Consider the following 23,663-nt stretch of genomic DNA (forward strand, 5'->3'; position numbering starts at 1 on the left):
ATAGACTCACGTTCATTTCTTACTGCCTTAGCGATCATAAACAGGCAGTGGGTGCATAGAATAAAACAGGACAGCACAGCGGCTCAGTGGTTAGCACTACTGTCTTTATGGAGTTTTCACGTTTTCCCTATGTCTGTGTACCTCTGCGTGCTCCAGTTTCGTCCCGCGGTCCAAAGACAGGCAATTTCGGTGGATGAACCGCCGTAAAAATAGAATGCGTGGAGATAGAGTGGGATGTTCTTCTGGGGTTGGGGATTGAGCGGAGGTTGGGGGGGTGGTGGGGAGGGTTCAGTGGGGACCTGTTGGGGTGAAAGGTTTCCTTCTGCACTGTAGGGTTTCTATAACAGCAGGTTCCTCAAAATATCTAGAATGTTCTCCTCAGCAGATGTGACACTAATCCCAGATCCAGAGTTTCACACTTCTCCGTACCTCCTGGGAAAATTAGAAGTCTTTTACTTTACAGAGACGGATATTTCAGTAAGTGGGAAAGTTAAAGGGAAATCGGTGCTGTTTCAAATCAAACTGCATGACTTGGAAGAAAGTGAAGCGAGGAGATTTTGCAAATTGCCTTCCTCTCTCATACTCCTTGAGCTAGCGCCAGACAGAGAAAGTGGGGCTGCCCGGGGATTGAATTCTCGCTCTGGCCCGAGAGTGCAGCAGTTACTCTGGAACACTTGGCTCAAGTAAAGTGTGGGGGGAACAATGGGCGGAGGCGGGAATCCTGTCTCCGTGTACCTGGAATCCAGAGACTTCATCATCTATTTCAAGAGAAGATTTTCATTAATTATTCTCACCTACATCAGCCCCATAAACTGCTCAACCGTTCAATTCGATCAGGACTGAAACTTATTCCATATGCTTTGACGCTCTTAACAACGGTTTAGTATCCAGTTTTAAAATGTTCAATTGGTCCTCAATATCCACAACTTGTTGGTACAGCGAGTTCTACATTTCCAACTCTCCATGCTGACATTTTTGTCGGCTAACTGCACTCTTTCAGTCGCCCTAAACGTAAACTTCAAGGAAACACCTCATTTTTCAACTCAGCAAACAATCGTGGAATTTTTCAGTGCAGAAGGAGGCAATTCAACTCATCATACCCGTATTGGCGTTGGAAAGAGCTACCCAGCTAGTCCCATTCCCCAGTTATATCTCGATAGCCCTATAAAGTCTTTATTATATATATATCCAGCTCTTTTTGAAACGTCGTCTAGAATCTGCCTCCACAAATCTTCCATCTTCACCCCCGATACTCATTCCAAATTCTCTTTTACTCACTCCCAGCTCTCATGCTGGCAATCTTGAAAATGTTACACCTAGTTATTGACGTATAAACTCGTGTAAACAGAATATGATTCTTTACCCTGAGAAAATTGTTAATAATTTTGAACATCACGATAATGTTACCTTTTAATCTTCTGTGCTTGAAGGAAAATAAACCCAATTTCTCTAATCTTTCTTTCGACTTAAATTCCCTTATTCTTGGTATCACTCTACTAAATCGCCTTTGCACTCTTTCCAAGACTTTAACATCCTTCCTTTAATAAGGTGCCCAGAACAGAAAACAATACTCTGATGTGGTCTGGAGAATAACTTTTAGTGCAGCATCCCTTCCTTGTATTTTATAATCTATGCCTCTGTTTAGGAACCCAAGGATCCTATAAACTTCCTTAACAACTATTGCAACTTGCCTGGCCATATTCAATAAATTGTGCACTTCAACCCCAAGATTCCACTCCCTCTGTATTCCTCTCAAAGTTATACCACGAACCATTTATTGTCAGACGTGACCTGCCTTGACAGGTTGCTTGGTGTTGGAGAAGAAATTCAGCAAAGTCGTATTTTGTTCACATCGATTAAAGATTTACTAACATTTCCATAATGGCATTTCACATTGTTTATTTTAAAGTTAACAGGAGTGAATAGAATGAGCATCACAGTGAGAATGAAGCACATGTCGGCTCAGCTGCCAATTATTTGCACAACTGAAACAAACACAAGCAAGAAAGAAGAAATGACTCTGCAAACGGGAAGGAATAATTCTGAATAAAGAACAAGAAATATTACTGTCAAATGGAACTCACATTCAAGTGAAATAAGAAACTAATTCATTATCTCAAACTATTCAAATGGAAATACAGACGTAGTTTCCATATTTGTCTCAGCGACAGGTGTGAAAAAATAAACTGAATAAAAAAGTTATTTTTTAAGGAGAAGATAATTCATTTTAAATTCGTCATATAGAGGAATTAATGCTTGAATAAAATCCAGCGTGTCGGATATTCAACAGATCACCTGACCTGCAAAAGAAAAATGGTGTTTATGATCGAGAATTATGTTAGCTTTCAATCAAGTAAATATTCAGGGTATTCTGTCGGTTTGAAGAGTAAGTGGACTGAATCTTCTTACCTTCACTAGAGTGACAGCAGCGCTGTAGAAACTACTCAGGAAGAACAGGGTGATGAACATGGAAGCAGTTGTCCAGATGTTGCTATTTATATCCTGGTAGTCTTCAATCCAGACGTGGTCTGTGGAATCTACCGGAATACAGCCCAAGTAATATAGTTAGTTTGTTAATTTTTCCAGACTATTGTACTCATGAAATTCTATTCTCACTCCCTTAAAGATTGTACTCTAATTTATTTTTAATTGTGTATTAATACTGATTAATCTCTGGCTGAAACAAAATCTATTTTATTATCTCCGCAACCATTCTTCCTTCATAGTCTTCATACTACACTTTGTGGGAACATGGTAGTTTGTCTTCAATGTCAGTTCATTGTTGATCAATTTCAGGCAATTAATTTGAGAAGTGTTGAGGAAGTTTACTGATCGATCGTAACGTTTTTTTTTAACAGACAGCTACTTAATTTGAAATTATTATAGTCACTGCCTAAGAGCTATGTGTGATCATTATTATTTATTGTGGAAACATTCACTGGCTTAGATCAGTTCTTACATAGAAAACTAGAATGTTACAACATCCATGTATATGAGGGAATTATTAGATGGTTATATCTTCTGAATATCGAATTTGAGTTACACATTCTAATATATCCTGACTACTTTTATGGTGTTTTATGATTTGCAAATGTGTATGAGCATCGCCCAATTTTTGTTAAATGCGTCGCTGCTTCATAATGTGCACATTTATCATGTGTCACTGAATGCTGATGTTTGCATTCCTGTATCTTCTCTTTACATGTGTGTACTTTGATATTTCTGTCAACTTGAAAATATGAGCTTGTAAACGTGTCTGATTATATTTTGAGGACTGTTTTTGCACCAAACTCTGTGTTAATTTGTGTTTGTATCCATGGCCACTAATATGGCTGTTTATGTTTCTTTTCTGATCTATATGTCTGTCAGACTATTTCTGTCTGTGTTCTCGTGAAAGTATTTGATTCAGTTAGCTTACATTTCTCAGTTAAAACATGTTAGATTTTGGGTGAAGTGTGTTATATGCTTTTATATTCTAATACCTTTGTCTACAGTCAGTGCATTTGACAGTACATTGATGCGGTTTTCTTTCTATGTTTGTCCTTGAGCTTTTGCTTCTGTTTATCTCTGCATTTATAACCCAGTGTTTGATTTTGTTTATTAAAACAGACATGCTGTAAATACTCAACATGACATCAGTACTCAACATTACATCTGTCAGAGACGCAGATTTTTAATGAGCTGTTGAGTATTTCGACTTTTTCTTTTGTCTTTATGCCAGACGTCCATAACTTATTTTCGTTATTTTGTCTATTTTTTTTCAGTCTGCATATGTGCTTCTCTATATGTCTGCTTATGTTTACTGGGATTGGTTAGCTCAATTGGCCAGACAGCTAGCTTGTTTTCCAGAATGATACCAGCAACATGAGTTCAAGTCTTGCACCAACTAACTCTTCAACCTATATACCACCAGTCGTGTTTTTCTGTCATAAGCATGTGATTCTCCAGGATCATGGTGCCTTTATCTTACCTTTATTTATATCAACTAATGTGTTGGCATAACCTTTGTTTCTGTATTTGTGAAACTGTGCTATTGCATTTGTTAAAAGTTGCGCTTGTCTTTGTGTTTACTTGCGTGAATTTGCCTTTCCATCAATTTGCGAATGGGTGTGTGACGTCAGTCAAATATGCGTTTTGTTTCGGTTCGTTTATATTATTGTTCCAATTTTCATAAAGTACCAGTAATCGAATCAATTCCTGATCAAGTGAATTACGCAAGAACCACCTTCCTGACTCTAAAGTGCTTTCTGTAAGTTGCAAGGTGACATCAGGAACACAAATCCACCAACTCAACCAACGTGTCTCCGAGAGCTTTGTGACAGGACCGTGATGAAAGGGAGGGGAGGGGGACATAAGTAAGGATGTAACTAACATACCTGATTTCATCGTCAGGAGTTGAGCGCAAAATACACATTTTAAACAATAATGTTGATTAAGATTAGTGAATACAGGACGACAACCATGCTGGAAATGTAAGCTCTTTGACGGGAAGCTGCAAGCTGACCTGTGCGTTTTGTCAGCCGTCTGCATATAATAGAAAACAGTTACATTTGAAGCTTTCTGGTGAGTTATTAGTTGCCCTTTAGCCATTTATTTGCTTGGGCATTGTGAAATACATTGATTAACAACTCCCCTTCGAATGGTTAATCCCCTTCTTCGTTGGGGAAGTGGAAGTGCGATGAGCTAATTGATAACCTTTGCTGATGCTATGCAGAAAGGAGCAGGAGGTAACAATTTACCATCCACCTTTTGAGGGAAGTGGATGTACACTGGATTCAACTTATCCTTTCCTGTACCTCTGCTTTGAAGGGGGCAATGTGGTGCCTGTTTGTTTCCGGTTTGTGTGTAGCCCTGAAAACAGGCCTAATGATTTGTTGCTGCAACATTAAGTGGTACCAATTGTAGATAGATTGTTGATGTGCAGAATATTGACACAGAGATCTAAATGGCCTTCATTTGTTTGACAGAAATGGAAACAAAAATAAATCACTTTCACCATTGCAGGAGGAAAGATATTGAAGTTACTCTGAGAAATCCTCAGTAAAAGAGCTTCAGCCTTTTTCTAATTTGTGTTGTATCTGAATTCGAAAGATTGGCTATTCAACAGTTGAACACTAGACCTGGAAATAACCTAATTCAGGTAAATGTTTCTCTCCATTGAAAATCTTGTCAGCGGTATTGCGGGCGGGGCGGTTGGGGGGGGAGGTGCGGTGGTGGTGAGGGAGGTAATTGAGCTGTTATGTGTTAAATGCATGATCGAAAGAAATTGTTTCATTGATTTTTATTAAAGAAGTGAAATGCAATCGACCGATGCTCATTGACACGAATTGACAGTGTCCATCAGTGCAAGGGAAATGTTCACAAAACTCGGTTTACCGCTAGATTTATCGACACTTCTGTTGATGAATTTCAGGGGAATCGCCTCATGTCCCACCATACAAGAGTAAGAGGCACCGTTGGCCCACTCCGCCGCTCTAATGGATAGCAGGCTGTACATAAAGTAGGAAGTATTGTCATTCTCCGCTATCACCTCGGTGTTCTTGTAGTTACCAGGATTCACCGGCTTGTCATTGACGGTCCACTTAACAAAGATCTCTCGGGGGGAGAAACCTCTCACTAAGCAGGTGAGGAAGACGAACTCCTGAGAGTAGAGTTTTTCTGCCAAGGGCAAGAGCACAGATACGGAAGGCACTCGGGGATGATTATCTGCAGAAAGTTGACAAGTTTCATCAGGTTGGAGTATTCCAGAAACAATGAAACTAACGTTTAGGTATGAAAGAAATGCGCTTTGCAACAAACGTTTTGAGAGCTTTCAATTTCCCCTCAATGATTGGACTTTTACCCAGCCGAGGCGGATATAATTACATTCTGAAGGAACCAAAGGAAGAAAAGAAAGATGAACTGGAAGAATATGTGGAGTTTGAAGCATTCTAACGTAGAGTGCAACTCAACTGTCCTACAATGATATTAATTTACCACATCAGCCGTTTACCACAGTACTTCATTTTACCCAAATAGCAGACGCTGCAATGTTTTTTCTGCCTCATAATCACATCTAACTTCCTTTAAATCCCTTTGGATCGCCAAGTGCTCAGTTACTGTCATCAGAAATTGTGTCAGTTCTATTCTTCATTATGGTACTCAGAAGTATAGAGTGACTTACCGGCAATGTAGAAAGTAGGCAAAATGAGTGTCAGATTACTATAATCTCACCTTTTATTTTGCTGATAGAACCTCTTACAGGGGTCGGCAGATTCTGATCGCTTGCCACGCAGAAGAACGTAGCCCCACTCTGCCAGGCTTGTGTAGAGATGTCTATTTTGCTGATCACACTGTGTTGATCCTCTCCCTGTTGAGTAGTAATCTCTGATTTCAAAGGCTTCGTTCCTTGGGTCCAAGACACGTTGACTTCGTAAGCAACGTTAGACACGATGCAAGTTAAGGTCACCGTGTCGTCCAGTAAGACTTGGTCGATTGGTGGTGGCAATAGAGTGATTTTAGGATCGCTGCACGTGGAATCCTCTGTGAAACAGAACCGAGAACCAGCATCTTCAGTATCAGAACTTCAGTATACAAATTTTATTCTCGTGAAGTATAAATAACTTTATGATAGTGAACTCCTTGTCTTTGTTTCTTTTCCCATTCACGGCAAGTGTACAATCTCTGGTTGTCACCTCTTCTGAAATTGTCAGCACTTTTTTGCCCGACCTGTCGCGATTTGTGACCCCTCCAACATTCTCGTCTCAACATTCTTACCAGTAATTAAAACATCCCCAGGTTAACCAGTCAATCCAAGTAATGTTTGTAATGCTGATGTGAAGTATTCTAATGTGTGTCCAAATTGAGTGTTCCTTGTGTTCACGGAAGGAAATATGTCATAGGCGTAGTTCGAGGAATATAGGAGTAGAACAAAAATATGCCCCGACTGCTGTTCTGCCAATCAATGAGATAACGTGTGATCTGTTTCTGAATTCTAATTACCTTCGTGCGCTGTGCAATCTTTGATGCTCTTTCCTGAAGAAATAAACACTACTATCTTCAATTTCTAGAACAAGCATTACTTGAAGACCAGACTCAATAGTTAGTGTGCGTGAGGGGAGGGGCAGGGTGTTTGGTGAATATTTGAACATTCCAAAGCCGTTGAGTGAAGAAATCTTCGCTAACTGTACCCCAAAATGTAGTTGCTGTCTTTAAGATTTCAACTTTTAGTTGTGAAATTACACCGTAATGTTTTGAACTCATTTTTAACTCCATTACCAAATTAATCACCTTAATGAGATAATCTGTTAGTTTTACTCTCGAAGGAATGAAAACCTCGACTTTTCAGTCTGTCATTGACAATGTTCAAAGAGAATGCCGTTACAGAAATAGAGACATTTTTTTTGCTTGAAGTAGGTTTTGAACAATTAGCTGCACTTGGTCGCCGACCTGAATTACCAATTCACAACAGCATCATTCATTTTAAGATAAAAATTAAGCAAAATTATCCTCAGCCACTATCCAACATTTCATGAAATGCTCCTGTTGTGTGGTTAGTGCATGGAATCCTGAAGTCTGTGTAATTCTCATTCAGAAAGATTGTGAGATCAATGTTAATTCGAAAGAATTGAGCACAAATTTAAGCTGACACCAGCAACATCGCATGAGCGAATACTAAATTCTTCAAGATGCAGACTTTGCAGGAAATGCTAAACCAAGGACCGCAAGTCCTCTTAATTTGCTTTAAAATCTCCCGCGTTATTAATTCCAAGGGAACTAGCTTCTGTTTTTGTTATAGACCAGAAATTATTCGAAAAAAAAACTCAGCAGCGAGTCTGGTTCTTGGTCAACAATTATCCCTTAACCTGCAGATGAAACTAAAGGAAATAATCGACTCAGCATGACATCATATTGCTATGCAGCAAATGGCTGTCGAATATCTTACATTGCAGCAATGACCGAATAGAAAAGATTGGCTGTTAAATATCTTGGGACATTCTGATGTTCTATAAAGGAAAGTCTTCCTTTTACTTTGGAAGATTGCAAGATTATTAAATAATATAAATTATATCAGTTCCAATGGAGCTCGCGACTTTGAGATTGGTGCCAGAATGGGCTCCCAGTGTTGTGGGGCCTAAACCCCACCTCTTCCTCCGTTACATTGATGACTGTATCGGTGCCGCCTCGCGCTCCCACGAGGAGCTCGAACAGTTCATACACTTCACTAACACCTTCCACCCCAACCTTAAATTTACCTGGACCATCTCTAACACCTCTCTCCCCTTCCTGGACCTCTCTGTCTCCATATCGGGCAACCACCTCGAAACCGATATTCATTTCAAGCCCACCGACTCCCACAGCTACCTAGAATACTCCTCCTCCCACCCACCTTCCTGCAAAAATGCTATCCCCTATTCCCAATTCCTTCGCCTCCGCCGCATCTGCTCCCAGGATGAGGCATTCCACTCCCGTACATCTCAGTTGTCCTCGTTTTTCAAGGACCGTAACTTCCCCTCCTCGGTGGTCGAGAACGCCCTCAACCGTGTCTCCCACATCTCCCGCACCTCATCCCTCACACCCCGTCCACGCAATAAAAACCAAAAAAGAATCCCCCTCGTCCTCACGTACCACCCCACCAACCTCCGGATCCAACGCATCATCCTCCGACACTTCCGCCATCTGCAATCCGACCCCACCACCAAAGACATCTTTCCCTCCCCACCTTTATCTGCTTTCCGGAGGGACAACTCTCTCCGTGACTCCCTTGTCCGCTCCACACTCCCCTCCAGCTCCACCACACCCGGCACTTTTCCCTGCAACCGCAGGAAGTGCTACACCTGCCCCCATACCTCCTCCCTCACCCCCATCCCAGGCCCCAAGAAGACTTTCCACATCAAGCAGATGTTCACCTGCACATCTGCCAATGTGGTATACTGCATCCGCTGTACCCGGTGTGGCTTCCTCTACATCGGTGAAACCAAGCGGAGACTCGGGGACCGCTTTGCAGAACACTTACGCTCGGTTCGCAACAAACAACTGCACCTCCCAGTCGCGAACCATTTCAACTCCCCCTCCCATTCCTCAGACGACATGTCCATCCTGGGCCTCCTGCAGTGCCACAACGATGCCACCCGAAGGTTGCAGGAACAGCAACTCATATTCCGCTTGGGAACCCTGCAGCCCAATGGTATCAATGTGGATTTCACAAGTTTCAAAATCTCCCCTCCCCCCACCGCATCCCAAAACCAGTCCAACTCGTCCCTGCCTCCCTAACCTGTTCTTCCTCCCACCTATCCCCTCCTCCCACCCCAAGCCGCACCTCCATCTCCTACCGACCAACCTCATCCCGCCCCCTTGACCTGTCCGTCCTCCCTGGACTGACCTATCCCCTTCCTAACTCCCTACCTACACTCACCTTTCCTGGCCCCATCCCCGCCTCTTCGACCTGTTTGTTTCCTCTCCACCTATCCTCTCCTCTATCCCTCTTCTATCCGCCTCCCACTCTCTCCCTATTTATTTCAAAACCCCCTTCCCCTCCCCCTTTTCTGATGAAGGGTCTAGGCCCGAAACGTCAGCCTCTCTGCTCCTATGATGCTGCTTGGCCTGCTGTGTTCATCCAGCCCTGCACCTTGTTGTCCCAGTGTTGTGTGTTGTTTTTCTTACCAGAAGATCTGGTGATGTTCTGAATTTGGGTGAACCGTTGGTGAGTAACCTGGCAGGAAAAGACCGCATTGTCGAACCACTCCCTAGCAGTGAATGTGAGACGACTGGTGGCTGAAAAGTTGCCGTTCACTTCAAAGGTTGGGGAAGTGACAAAGCCCGAAGGGATGACTTGTCCATTCTTCAGCCAATTTACAGCGATTGAGTTTGGACGGAAATCAACGATTGAACAGACGACAGTTGCAAATCTGCTGCTCATGACTTCTTCACTAGGACTCGCGGTGAGGATAATAGTTGGATGACGGATAACAGGATCTTCAAGAAAATGCATAAGATAGGAAATTAAATTTTGTTGCGAATCAACCAAGTAAAAGCTGTCTGTCTTTTTACAAAACAAATGAGAAAAACATGCCATTGAAATCAACAGTTGAATCTCAGCGTTCAAACCCCCTCACAAAAATCCTGTGGCGTTACTTGCTCTTGCTGCATCAAAAGAATGCAGTTTCGATTCTACCCAGTGGACCTATTCGGTTTCCCCTGGAGGCAGCTATACAATGCTTCAACTGTCGTGAGTTCCACATTCTTCTCGTAAGAACATAAGAAACAGAAGCAAGAGTAGGCCATCTGGCCCGTCGAGTTTGCCTCCGCCATTCAGTAAGATCATGGCTGATCTTTTGCTTGGACTCAGCTCAACTTCCCGCACGTTCACCATAACTCTTAATTCCTTTACTGTTCAAAAATCTATCTATATTTGACTTTAAAAATTCAGCGAGGTAGCCTTACCTGCTTCACTGGACAGATAATTTCACAAATTCATGATCGTTTGGGTGAATAAATTCTACCTCAGTTCAGTCTTAACTCTGCTCCCCGTTATTTTGAGGCTACACCCCCCCTAGTTCTAGTTTCACTCACCAGTGAAAGCAACTTCCTTACTTCTATCTTCTTCACTCCCTTCATAGTTGCATATGTTTCTGTAAGTTCTCCCCTGATTCTTCTAAATTCAACTGAGTATAGTCCCAGTCGACTTAATCTGTCCTCGCAAGCCAACACTTTCAACACTGGAATTAACCGAGTGATCCTTCTCTGCATCCCCTCCATTGACATGGTTCATGGAATAGTGTTCTTCTGAATTGCTAAATGGATTTGTCTCATCTAACTATCTTCTAATTAAGTCTGAACAGCTGTAATTAGTCACATCCCACGTGCTATTTTGTGAGAAAATGCACCAGCCTTTTCGAAATTTCTTGACAGTAATAACCAATCGATTGTAGCATCATCTTTGTAGGTGGGCTCATTCCTCTCCAGTTTCCCAGAACAATCCACAAAAGCGGAATCAAAACAATACTCTAGGTTTAACATAAATGTTAAGGCTCGTCACAGTGCACTAAGTGATTTGTGGAGTGCAGACTTGTTCGCAATATGCTAAGTGCATTGTGGAAAGCAGAGCTGTAAATAGTATGCCAAATATGAAATGGAACTATACAGAATGGAGAAAGCGTGATATGGAGATGACAAACATCAGCAGTAAACTAAGTGTGAGTTGCTTACTTGAGCTATGCATCGTACTTTAATCTATTCTAAACCACATACTCCAGAATAGGAACATAACTTATTTGTGTATTACATTTTTTGACACTTTGCAACTACTGCCCTGTTTAGCCCAGACCACTAACCTGGCATTTCTTTTCTCCAGACTTTCTCGCTTTGATGGACCTCACAGTAGATTCTGCTGCTTCCCACCTCTGATTCAGAGATTGTTAACTGGCTACTTAGGCTACGCGTTCCCTCCTTATTCAGCACTGATGGGTAAGTCTTCAGTCCACTGTCAATCGGATCTTGCTCCTTCTTCCAAGTAAGGCTGGTGATTTCGGGGGAGTAGTCCATCACCAGACAGCCATAAGTCACAGACTTGGGTGTGCTTAGTTGTTCACAGGAGGAGAGCAAGCCATACAGGGTGGGGAGTGACTGTGTCACTGATAAAGAAAGAACAATAGAGCAAGTTATATTTTTCAACTAGTCCTTAACATTTATTTTATTCACTTGGGGGATGTGGGCATAAATGGCTGCGCAAACATTTATTGCCTGCCCCTGATTGGCCTTGAGAATGTGGTGGCGAGCTGCTTTCTTGAACATCTTCTGTTCATGTGCTGTAGACAGTCAAATAATGTCAGTAAGGAGGGAATTCCAGGAGTTTGACCTGAATAAGCAAACAGGTTGAAACTTGAATGTTTGTAATCTAATTTAAATGAGCTACGTTTATGAGTGAAAATTGAACCGACAAGAAATACATCGTGTAAAGCAAGTCTTTTACACAATTTAAGACACATACCTGAAATAGACTTTCTGCCAAAGAAGCCCATTTATCGGAAACAAATGGTGTATTATTGTATTCTGAATTTCTTCTATTTCATTGCTACTTTAAAGAAAACTTCACTCATTCCCAAACCACTTTCACCTTATCATTCATCAGCGTTACTTCCTCTACACCCGTATTTAAGTTGTTATTTTATCAGTCTCTTTTTTCAATCATGGATATGGGCATCGCTGGATGGACCAGCAAGTATTGTCTGTCTTTAATTGCCCACGAGAACGTGGTGGTGAGCTTCCTTCATAACAGATGCTGTCTTTGTGATGTCGGAAGATCTACAATGCCGTTAGGAATGGAATTCTAAGATTTTCACCTGTCCACACTGAAGGAATGACTGTATTTCCAATTCACTATGGTGGATGACTTGCGGGGAACGTGCATGTGCCAGTGTGTCTACTGCCATTTTCCTTCGAGATGGACGAGGTACAGAGATTGGAAGGTGCTGTGTAAGGACTTCTAGTGAATGTCAGGAGCGCTGCTATTACTGAGTGTTGGTCGTGGACAGAATGGATGCTTGTGGATGTTGTGCCAGCCAAGTCAGTTGTTTTCTCCTGGCTGCTGTCAAGCCAGTTGTGCCTTATTGGAGCTGCACTTATCTAGGCTTGCAGTGTGTACTCTGTCACACTCCTCATTTGTGCCTTGCAAATGGTGGTCAAGTATTTGGGAGTCAGAAGGGGAATTACTCGCTGCAAGATTCTGACCCTCTGACCCGATCATGTAGCTGCAGTATTTATATGGCAAGTTCAATTAATTTTCTGCTCAATTATAACCTGCAGGGTGTTGACAGCGAGGGTATTCAGTGATTACTATTTGAATGCAAATGGCGATGGTCAGTTTGTCTTTTATTTGATATGATAAATGTCAGGAATTTGTGTGGTGTAAATGTTATTTACCAAATTTCAATCCAAGCCTGGATATTGCCCAGGTCTCGCTGCAATTAGGAATGGATTGCTTCAGTATCTGAGGAGTCGCAACTGCTGCTGAATATTGTGTGATCATTGGCGAAAATCCCCATTTCTAATTTTATGATGGAGAGTAGGTCAAAGAGTCATAGAGTCATAGAGTCATACTGTACGGAAATAGACCTTTCGGTCCAACCAGTCCATGGAAAACAAAATCCTGACCTAAACTAGTCTCTCTTGCCTGCTCCTTGCCCATGTTCCACCAAGCATCCCCTATTCATGTATCTTTCCAAATGTCTTTTAAACATTGTAATTGTTGTAATCCATCACTTTCTCAGGAGGTTAATTCTACACACGAGCCATCAATCAGTGGAAAGGAAATCTGTCATGCTTACCTCATCTGGTACAGTGACTCCAGACCACAGCAATGTGTTCAACTTTTCACTGTCCACTGAAATATCTGAGCAAAGTTCTCAATTCCGTTTATGGGTGGCAACAAACGTTGGCCTTGTCAGTGACGCTAACATTCCACAACAGAATAAGGTAAGAAGCTGAACTACTTAAGAACTAACCAAAGTGAGAATATAATTATCTGGAATTTCGGTATACCTAGATCGACAAGCCGATGGGTGGACAGGTGGACAGAATGGTTCAAAACACCACTAGAAGGAATGGAAAATTCACTCAATGGAATGCCAAGCAGTCAAACGTCGTTCTCGTAGGTGAGAGAGACAAACTCTACGAGTAACGTTCCTTCAATCATTGGCTGATACGTTATCACATTTGCTGCTGATGTGGTAACAAGTGCGCAACAAATGCGAGAAAGAAACAGTCTGCAATTGAACGAGCATGGGAAAGCATTTAGATGTGGTAGCTTTGAGAAAGTTAATGGAGTTGAAAAGTTGTCTGTGCTGGTGTGGAGCAGTGAGGTGTAGGAGAAGGCTGCAAGGATGCGGACGAGAAGGCAGCTAGAAAGAGGTGCCCATAGAATTTGAGGCACGGAGACAGCAATATAATGGAGCAAAAACGGTTACCAAGTTTTGGCAGCAACAAAGACTACAAGGAAGTGCTGGTGGACAATGGCTGCACAGAACTAAAGTTAAGAATGAAGTAGCAACTAAATGTAAACAAAGATTAGGAATGTCAAGAGGAGAAGGGGACGCGGCAGGAATACAGAGCTGCAACAGTGTGCAGGGAGTAGGAGATCCCAAGGTATTAATGGAAATGAAGGCTGAAAATGCTGTTGAAGAAAACGAGGCAGCAAATCGAGTGAGAGGGAAGTTGTATGTGGAGAGAGGGGAATGCAACGTGGACATGAGCTCTGAAGTTTGCTTTGGTAGTCCGGAATGCGCAGAGGGAGTTTGAAATTGGATTTGTGAGGCTGCATTGGATGGATAGTGCAAACGAAAGAAAGTAGGTTTGAACCTGGCAGAGAAAAACAAATATTTGGGAAAGAATAGGGCAGGACTTGAAAATGAATGCAAAAACACAGAACGAAACTTGTAAAATCTTGGTCCTATTATTTGTAGTGAACTTGATGATGATGAACTGCTTGTCAACTGTTTAATAATAATCTGAGTTTGAATTCTGAGAAGGCAATTTTTTTTAAAGTACCGTTTTGGTTTAGATCTTCTAGACGTGTAGAGTGTAAACAATGGAAACGAATCATTGTGACGATTCCAGTGCACTGAAAGTATATTTAAGGTTTTTGCTTGTTGTGTGTGGAAGTTTGAGAAGTTATTTTGATTTATTTTTGTTGCTCATCTATGTATTTTGTCTTATGCCAATTTAAATCTGCAGTTGTCTAATGCAATTATTGCTTTCCTTCTGCACTCTGCTTATAATTTTGTTGAAAGATTAATAATTATTGAGAATATTATGTAATTACTCTATTTTTTTCTCTAGTGCACCAAATACCAGGTGTATTACTCCAAACATTAAAAAAACAACTGAATATAATAAGTGCACAAGAATGAAATAGGTCCCATTGAAAGCCAAAAGTATAGTCCGTGGGGAAAATCAAAAGAATTTTCATTCGTAGACTTTTCTCGATTGATTGATCGATCAATAGATAAATAGAAGAAAAAAAGAAACAGAAGCACTCTTTGGACTTAGCCATTAAATTATCCTAATTCACATGCATCGCTGGTTAGATTAAATAAAAAAAATCTTTATCTAAACTATTTAATTTATGAAGATGAGTTACTGATAATGTTAAACCATCTTTCTCTTCTCATTTATTAGTATCTCTAATTGTAATAGAAGCTGTGCTTTTCATAGACATGGAGATGAATTTCTCCTATAATCTGCCATCAATTATTCAAATCGCTGTTTGCATTAGATAGAAATTGAAGCAACATAATTGACCAATTCAGCCACAAAATTACGATCCAGCTTCTATCACATCACAACCCATACTAATATCTATAGCTTTATACCGACTTTGTGAAATTATTTGGAAGGAGAGATTTCGATCAAAACAATCTTGTCTTTTTTTTAATTGAAGTAGAATATGTTTCACCATTATCATTTAATCAATAACAGCGGAAATTATTGTTGTTCTCTTCTGTTTGGTCACAAATGTGAACTAAATCTGTTTGATTTGAATAACAGAGCAATTTATGCTTGCTGCATCTAGGTCAAACACGAAATAAAAACCAAAAGAACTGTGGATGCTGTAAATCAGGAACAAAAACAGAAGTTGCTGGAAAAACTCAGCAGGTCTGGCAGCACCTGTGAAGAAAAAATCAGGGTAAATGTTTCGGATCCGGTCACACTTCCTCAGAACTGAACAGTTCAAACACTGGATGTTCGTTAGTCTGATAAAAAAAAGATTCCCTTTCCCACGGACAATGAAAAATCTTTTAGGCCTGACACATCATTGACAAGTTAATCTAAAGATCTCTCTGCATCGTCTCGACAAGCGAAGTAATCTCTAAAGAAGCCAGCTGGGTTGAATTCTGAAGCTGACTTGATACTCCACCGTGACTAAAAACCTGCTGTATTATCGAACATCAAACTTCCACACACCAGGCATATCAACACTGAAGAGATTAACGATTCTTCTCCACTTTGTCTGTACTGAAATATTGCTTCCCTATGCCTCAAACTGGGTTACGTCTCTTTTCTGAGACACTGTTTCAAACTTCAAGGTGAATTAGCACTTTCCTTATAGATATAAGCTTCTGAAATAAATCCGTTGATCTCGAATTTCATGCTGAAATATAAGGAAACTAATCGGTTCATAACCACTCAGATGGATTTCTGATTCTTACATATCTTACAGAATCAGACCAGGCAAAATTGATGCAGCAATCATTCACTGGACTAATATAACTCTAATTTCTGCTTATTTCCTTGAAACGTTTTAGGTTGATTGAATCTTTCGGCAATTTCAGACAATGCAATTCGTTTCAACATTTCTCTCAAGCTCATACTAACTTGACAGATTTCCCTGACTGGCTATCATTTCTCCTGTCAAATATACAATCTTCAATTCTATGTAACACTTAGTTTCCTGATAACAGCTACATCAAAATAATTTACATGCATGGCAATTATATTGCTGTAACAGGCATTCAGTAACATGGTAAAAAGAAGTAACGCATTACGATGCGTATACATTGAATATTGACTATTCACTGATTTGAAATAATCTCGGAATTAAACACTAGCAAGAAAAATGTCGAGGTTAATCACAAAGATAACAGGTTAAAATTTGTAGTGTCATCTTATCCAGTCAAAGGGAGCTGAGCAAAAAAAGGCTTTCTGAATTAATTGACAACAATTAAACATTCTCTTCAACCAATAGATTTTGCATTATCTGTAATTCTCTATACGATGCAATGCATATGCGAGTGGTCATTGTTTTTAGTGCATTGTCGTTATTATAATCTAGTTCTCTACTGCTGCTCGTTTGTTCTTTTATGCCAAATGACTTAATTGTAACGTGTTTACGACTTGTCCTTTCTGAAATGACATTTTCTAAAAAAAAACAATATTAATATATATCGTTAATAAAATACTAAATAACATGCATATTTGTAGAGACGAAGCATTTTCTTTTAATATACGCATTTTTAATATTTAAGTTCTTCAATAAGCATTGTGCTGCTCTTTACTAACTGACCTATAAATTCTTCATGTTTCTGACCATGGTGAAATGACGTAAAGAGCATCTATTCTCAAAACTGTTGTCATTGAGTGTGGGCAATTTTACCTTGTGTGAACGCTATCTGAGTACTCAGCTCAGTAATGAATAATGGATAGCAAGATAAGATGTGCACGAAAGCGGGACTCTATATTTAAAATAGTATCCGAAGGCATAACTGTAGAATGAACATCAATATCTATTTAAATAAATATTGTTGGCTGTCATTTCTGTTCGTTAATTGAATATTTGGGATTTAGCAATCCTGACAAACTTTTATAAATCATTCCAACAATTCATGCAATGCATGTATATTAAATTGCAAATATATTCTGGAATTTATTGGAAGTAAAATCCAGGATGATCAAAACAAAACTGAGTGACAGCAAAATATTAGTATTATCTGCTACGTTGGTTTTAAGCACCACCTGCTCCTCAGAGGTACCTGGTCAGACTCACTCAAAATAACTTAGAGCCCGGCAGCTCTTCAGTTTCAAAGTGTTATTTACAATTAAACTAACCTGCTTTAATAGAAATTAACCATTTACCCACATACACCCTGATGGAGTCCCACTTTCACTGAATACAAGGGGAATTATGCGTACAACTTTTTGGTTGTGAACAACATCAAACCGCGGCAAATTATTTAAGATCGGTTGAGAGGAAATCTCCCAATTCTTTAACAGTAGGTAATATTGAAGGAACAGGGAGGACTGGCTGCACTGCAGATGTTCACCCAAGGGGATATTAAATTGGTTAAATGCATTTACCACACGAACTCCATTGATAATTATTTGTCTGTCAATCATTTGCATTAGGTGGGAGAAGACAATTGTTTTTAAATTCCTTGTTAAACTGAACGCAGCAGTGCGATCAGTGGCATCAGTATATAGCTGAGAGATAGCAAGTCATTCAGGTAATCTTCAAAATTGCAACATTAAGAGTAAATAGAGCAGTGATTCTAATAAAAGCTGAATATAGCTCACAGGGATTAGCTGACCATCACTGATTATTGAGTATTTCATTTTTATCAGATGGAAATTGCTCTAGCCTCTGAAGTTTTTTTGTCTTCTTCTCACGTTATTATGTCTTTGGGTGAAAGTGAATTATTTATATCCATGTCTCATAAAGTTTCCTTGCTGGTCATTGCACTCCCTTTTAAATGGTTTTTGTTTGGTTTTTGTTTGTATTTCAGCCCCACGGTCCTGACATTTGTGCATTCGGAGTGGTGAGGGCAAGTCACAGGACCTCCTGGCTTTGGGCAAGTTGGCTATTTACAAGTCCAGAGCAGTGTGTCATCGCTGCCGACTGTCTGTCCAACATCTGTGGTTGGGTTTCTGCCCAAATGTCCCTGGAAGTGGAGCAGGCTGTGTCGACCAATGCTCTCAAAACCTCTAGAGAAAGGTGGAACCATAGAGATAGAGTACTTTACCGACCCATCCAACTCTATTTTGATTTAGTCCCCTCCCCCTTTCCCTACCTGTCCGTCAACTTTGATGGTTTGCATTGCCTTAATGGGCTTTGTAACTAAATTGTTCAATTGGAAACACAGTGATTTACTAGTGGAGATTAACAGACAGAAAAATATAGTACAGGTAATTCGTTATGGAAAGAAAAGTTCACTTTTGCGTAAGAAAATAAAAGCTGCTTTTAATTACTACAGGCTGTGTGGCACAATCATTTTGTTCCTATCTCTGGACCAGGAGGACCTTTCAAATTCTGCCTGCTCCAAATCTGCATAGTAATATATGTGAGAATTTGATTAGAAATATCTGAAGGGTAGTTGGTCCTATTGTTTATTCCCCTTAACCTTTCAAAAACTGCTACATTATTATCATGTATGTTATATTAATTTCGCTCTCAAAAGCACTCAAAGTTCATTGATTGTGTGTTTTCATCTTACTTCAACATTTCATGTAAGTATGAGAATGTTATAAAATATATTTTAATGCATAAATGTTTAAATACATGGTCACTAAAATTTTGCATCGCATATCTGTAGTGTGAATAACAACTAGTTGTTTACTGTAACATTACTTCTATCTGCTTCAATCACCCAAAAGGTTTGATTTTAGCGAATAACAACAAACGTTATAGAATCAACAAAGAGTATCACGTATTTTAGCTATTCAGTGTATCATTGGTAGATATTCCATTCATCATATAAGCAAAAATGCGCAACATCAAGGGAATGCATCCCACAACTGCGTAATTCTCCAAATCCTTTCAGCAGAAACAAATATAATATTTCAAATAAAATGCGGTGCATTGCGTCGGTACTGACTGCCACTTAACACCTTATTATTGTTTTCAAAATTGACAAATATAGAACAATGCAGGGCAATTGAATTGAAATACATTATACCTAACATGTTGATTTTTAATCAATAACATATTTTAGTAATATTGGGAGACGATACTCTATTGGAATATTTGCAATAATTTAAATCTGATCCGGGCAGGAAATTTGTTAAACACGTTCTTCTTATTTAGAGTAGTATTCCCCTTATTAAAATCAATACTCATCAAACTCGTATTAATCTCTTGCAATTTAATTAGCAAAAAAATTAATTTAAAATCTCTGTATTAATTTTTAGACCTTGAAAGCATTTAGATATCATTCTAAAATTTATTTTCAACGTTGTTAAACATACGTTATGATTTTATCAGATAACTTGCAGCAATCAGAGAGGTCTCCAAGTTTAGAAACTTGTCAGAAACGCCGAACTGCTATCAAAAATTCAAGTGCGTAAAGTAAGCCAGGTAGAATGTTTCAACAGCAAATAAGTGGCAAATCACTCAACCAGACTCTCAATATCTCCGTAACTATTTTCTTAAAATTTAGAGATGCAGTGAAATGGTAGTATCACTTTGCAGCATAGCAAAAAGCAATATTGTAAGCATAGCATCAACCACCTGAACTGTTTAGTTCGCATGGTAATTGTGAAAAGAAACATAAATATGAAATAATGCCACAAATCAAGCAGGACACGAATAAAACATGTTTCTTACCTGCAGTCACCGTCACCATGGTTCCTTGTCCCCAGCTGTCAAGATAGCACAGTGAGTCACACCGCGTCATATATTGGATTCGGTTGTTCGTTGCAAGATACAGAAACTGAATTATTCGGCACACTTAAATATCTGATTCCGAGTCCTCCAAGAGTGCATCACTGGGATATTCAGATAGTTTTGGTGATTAAATCTGAAAACTCTTCGAAACAGTTCTCAGTCACCAGTGCAGTTGTAGTGGGATTATCAATGTGAAAAAAAGTCATAATATTTTCTTGTTGTTGCAATTCAATGTAATTGCTATTTTTTAAATAGATAATTTTCGTTAAGATGGATCTTTAATGGTTGGTACTGATCGCAGAATTTAAAAAGGCCCTAGGGTTTTTGTATGAGGACATCATGATACACAACACTGTGACCCCAGCTGTACCACAGTAATACGACCTCATATAAATACTATGCTGACTGAATAATTGCTGATGTTAGAAATATAATCACATAATTTACAGCAGCTCAATATATTTTGACCATAGTCTAATTGTGAGATTTATTTGGCGGCAGAGTTTTCGACCAAAGTTATCCTCAGCTATGTAATAACCTTTTTCAGTTGACATCCAGTCGTCAGCAGTGAATAATATAACCAGAAGCATGTTCCCTCTCCATACAAACCTAATTAACATCTTTATTGTTCTTTGCCACTGCATTGCTTTAACTCTAACATCTTTCCATCTAATTGCAAATACGTGTAATAAATACTCACCTACGATTCAATGCAATTACTCTTCGGTATTTTTATGCACCCTGGACTTGATTGAGCTGCTGTGCATCTCTTGCACAGTAATAAATGGCGGTGTCTTCGAGTCTGAAACTTTTGATCTCAATGTAGGCTGTAGAAGAGGATCTTGAAGGAATGATTCGGCCTTCGACTCCAGGCGCGTAATAATTGGTATCTGAAGGATTTCTATAAGCAAGGAGCCACTCCAAACTTTTCCCGGGAACTTGCTTAAGCCAATGCACATGGTGGCTGTCAAGACTGAACCCCGACACTGAACAGGACAGTTTATGAGATTCCCCACGCTTTACCGACACAGGAGATGACTGGGTTAACACGATATTGGATCGGACATCTGCAAGTAAATGAAACATACAATAACGTTAGATAGCGAGCAAAAAAAAACTAAAATAGAATATCCTAAGCACACTTCTTTGCGTTATTATACTGTAAATAACACTCACGGGTGAAACAAGACAGCAAAAAGCAGAGGCACGGGATCAGTTGCATTGTCTCGTCTCTTGGCACAACTGGGTAGAGAATGCGACTCAATGTCGGAACAATCCCTCTTGATTGTGAACATGGAGCGGAACCATTCTGCTATTTATACTGGTTGGAGCCTGATATTAGAAACAGCGAGAGAGAGAGGTGGGAGATTCGGAGTCACAGGCCTCCCCTGCAACAGTTTGACTCCTCCTCTGCGTTCCTGTCGCATCCAGCTGGAGATAAAATTATTAACCATCAGTAATCCGTGTTCAATGAATATTTCTAAAAACGTTACTTAATTGGTGTTTGATTGTTTGGAATTAAATATAGTTTTCCCAAAAATGATCAGCTGAAAGTTGAATCGGCGCGAGCAAGTACATTCCCAGTAAATACGTACTGTATTCAGTGTCCAGTTTCACTCAGATGACCGAACATGCTCTTATACAACAATTTTCAAGTTCCTGGGGAACTTTGTCAATGATCAGGACCAATACTTACCATCAGCCAACATTACGAAAGGAAATTATCTCGTTATTCATTGCAATGCGGTTTCATCCCTCGCACTGTGGTAATTTCACAGAGTGGTTCCCCACGCAGCAGTTTGTTAGTATATTTCTTTAAAAAGTTTTCATTGTTGCAAGACAGAGTAAGTGGGGTACTCTGAGGCACTTAAAGGTGTTATAAATCTGTACGTTTTTATTCTTCCCTTTGCTCCCTGTTTGTGGAATAGAATGTAGAAGGAATGCAAGGTTTGATTGACTTATGAGTAAAAACAATGATATTTGCTTTGGGACGTGAAAAACTTAAGGAATAACATCACTCATTGTCCGACGGCTTCCATTGCTAAATGTTTCATTCCACTTTAAAATAACCTTCCCTGAATAAACTGATCACTGAATTTCAGCTACCTGACTTTAGGCTGTTATTCCAATTCACGCTGAACAATTCTCGATGCAAAATATTGACACTTCGACCGGACTGTATAGGTTTGATGACACTGCACGGTTCAGCCGAATGCTATTCACGTGTATCAAATCTCACCGCTTCCCCTTTGAATTGCTGCAGCACCAACTATGAGAAAACCTGTACTGTTGCAGATTGTTTGAGAGATTTGGTATATCATTTGTCTCAAGGCTTCTTTTTTCTTTTAATTTGATCAAGAAAGAGACATAATTAAGTTCATGATGAGTTTAAAGTGTATCTGTTTCTTTGCAAAAACACATTTGTTTGAAATTCATTCACGGGAGGGGAGGCGTCGCTGGCTAAGTCAGCTTTTACTGCCCAGAGGGCAGTTAACAATTAATCACACTGCTATGCGTCTGGAGTCACATGGCGGCCAGAGGAGGCAAGAATGGCAGTTTCCTTCCCTGAAGGACATTAGTGAAGCAAATGAGTTTTTCCCCAACGATCGACAATGTTTTCGTGGTCACCATTAGACTCTTAATTCCAGATTTTTTTATTGAATGCAAATTGCACCATCTGCATGGTAGGATTCGAACCCAAGTCCTCAGCTTCTGAATTAATAGTGTAGTGTAAATACCACCGCATCATTTCCTCCTCTTGCATTTGCACCAATACGTGTTTCATCTTAAAATATAAAGGCTGTCGACTGAAATCATACAAAAAAAATTCAGTGGGTAACTTGAATTCCCAGTCTTCCTCAAGATTGAGATTTAAACTTGTCAAACTGCAGCTTGTCTCTGAGGAAGGGTCACCAGACCCGGAACGTTAACTCTGATGCTGCCAGACCCGCTAAGTTTTTCCAGCAACTTCTGTTTTTGCAGCTTAGTTTATCGAGTAGAAACTTCCTAACGGAATGATACACCGGTATCATTCCTTATCATTTTGTTTCTAACTGTATGATGCCAACTCAGCTTGTGTGTACTTCCAAGGGATTGCGAAAGAGCTTCATGATTACCAGTAAAATTAACTTTTACATTTTAAAATTCCAAACTTATATTGTTCTTCATTTTGTTTTATTTTGAACATGCCATCATCAACACACAGTTTGCATAAAGTCATAACATATGAAATACATTTGAATTGACTTTGCTGAAAGATTAACCACTGCATGGGTTTAATTGAAGTTTGTTCCAAATATATTCCAAGCATAAATCTGCTCTAAGAATTGTCACTGAAAGCCAAAAATTCAGCATCAGCCAGGAGCAGCAAATCACTTTGTAATTTACAGGAAACATCTGTGACTCCTGTGCCGACAATTCATGAACTATTTATGGCCCACTGATCACAGATAAAAAAATTAACTATGTGTTAGACGTTACAGATTGCTCACATTTATACAGGTGTCTGCTCTGTAAATTTACGTTTCAAACG

At 39.7% G+C, this 23,663-nt stretch overlaps 1 gene segment (V, D, J or C); it reads right to left on the reverse strand.

The window, feature by feature from the left end:
* Positions 1 to 1,879: 1,879 nt before the first annotated feature.
* LOC109912677 lies at positions 1,880 to 21,406 on the reverse strand. The segment is given in 9 exon segments: positions 1,880 to 2,300; positions 2,410 to 2,537; positions 5,377 to 5,706; positions 6,214 to 6,522; positions 9,643 to 9,954; positions 11,313 to 11,612; positions 20,072 to 20,177; positions 20,870 to 21,198; positions 21,308 to 21,406. Coding segments are annotated over 9 exon segments (1,869 nt in total).
* Positions 21,407 to 23,663: the final 2,257 nt, after the last annotated feature.

Source organism: Rhincodon typus, chromosome 43, assembly GCF_021869965.1.
Source record: "Rhincodon typus isolate 14 chromosome 43, sRhiTyp1.1, whole genome shotgun sequence".
Classification (NCBI taxonomy): domain Eukaryota; kingdom Metazoa; phylum Chordata; class Chondrichthyes; order Orectolobiformes; family Rhincodontidae; genus Rhincodon; species Rhincodon typus.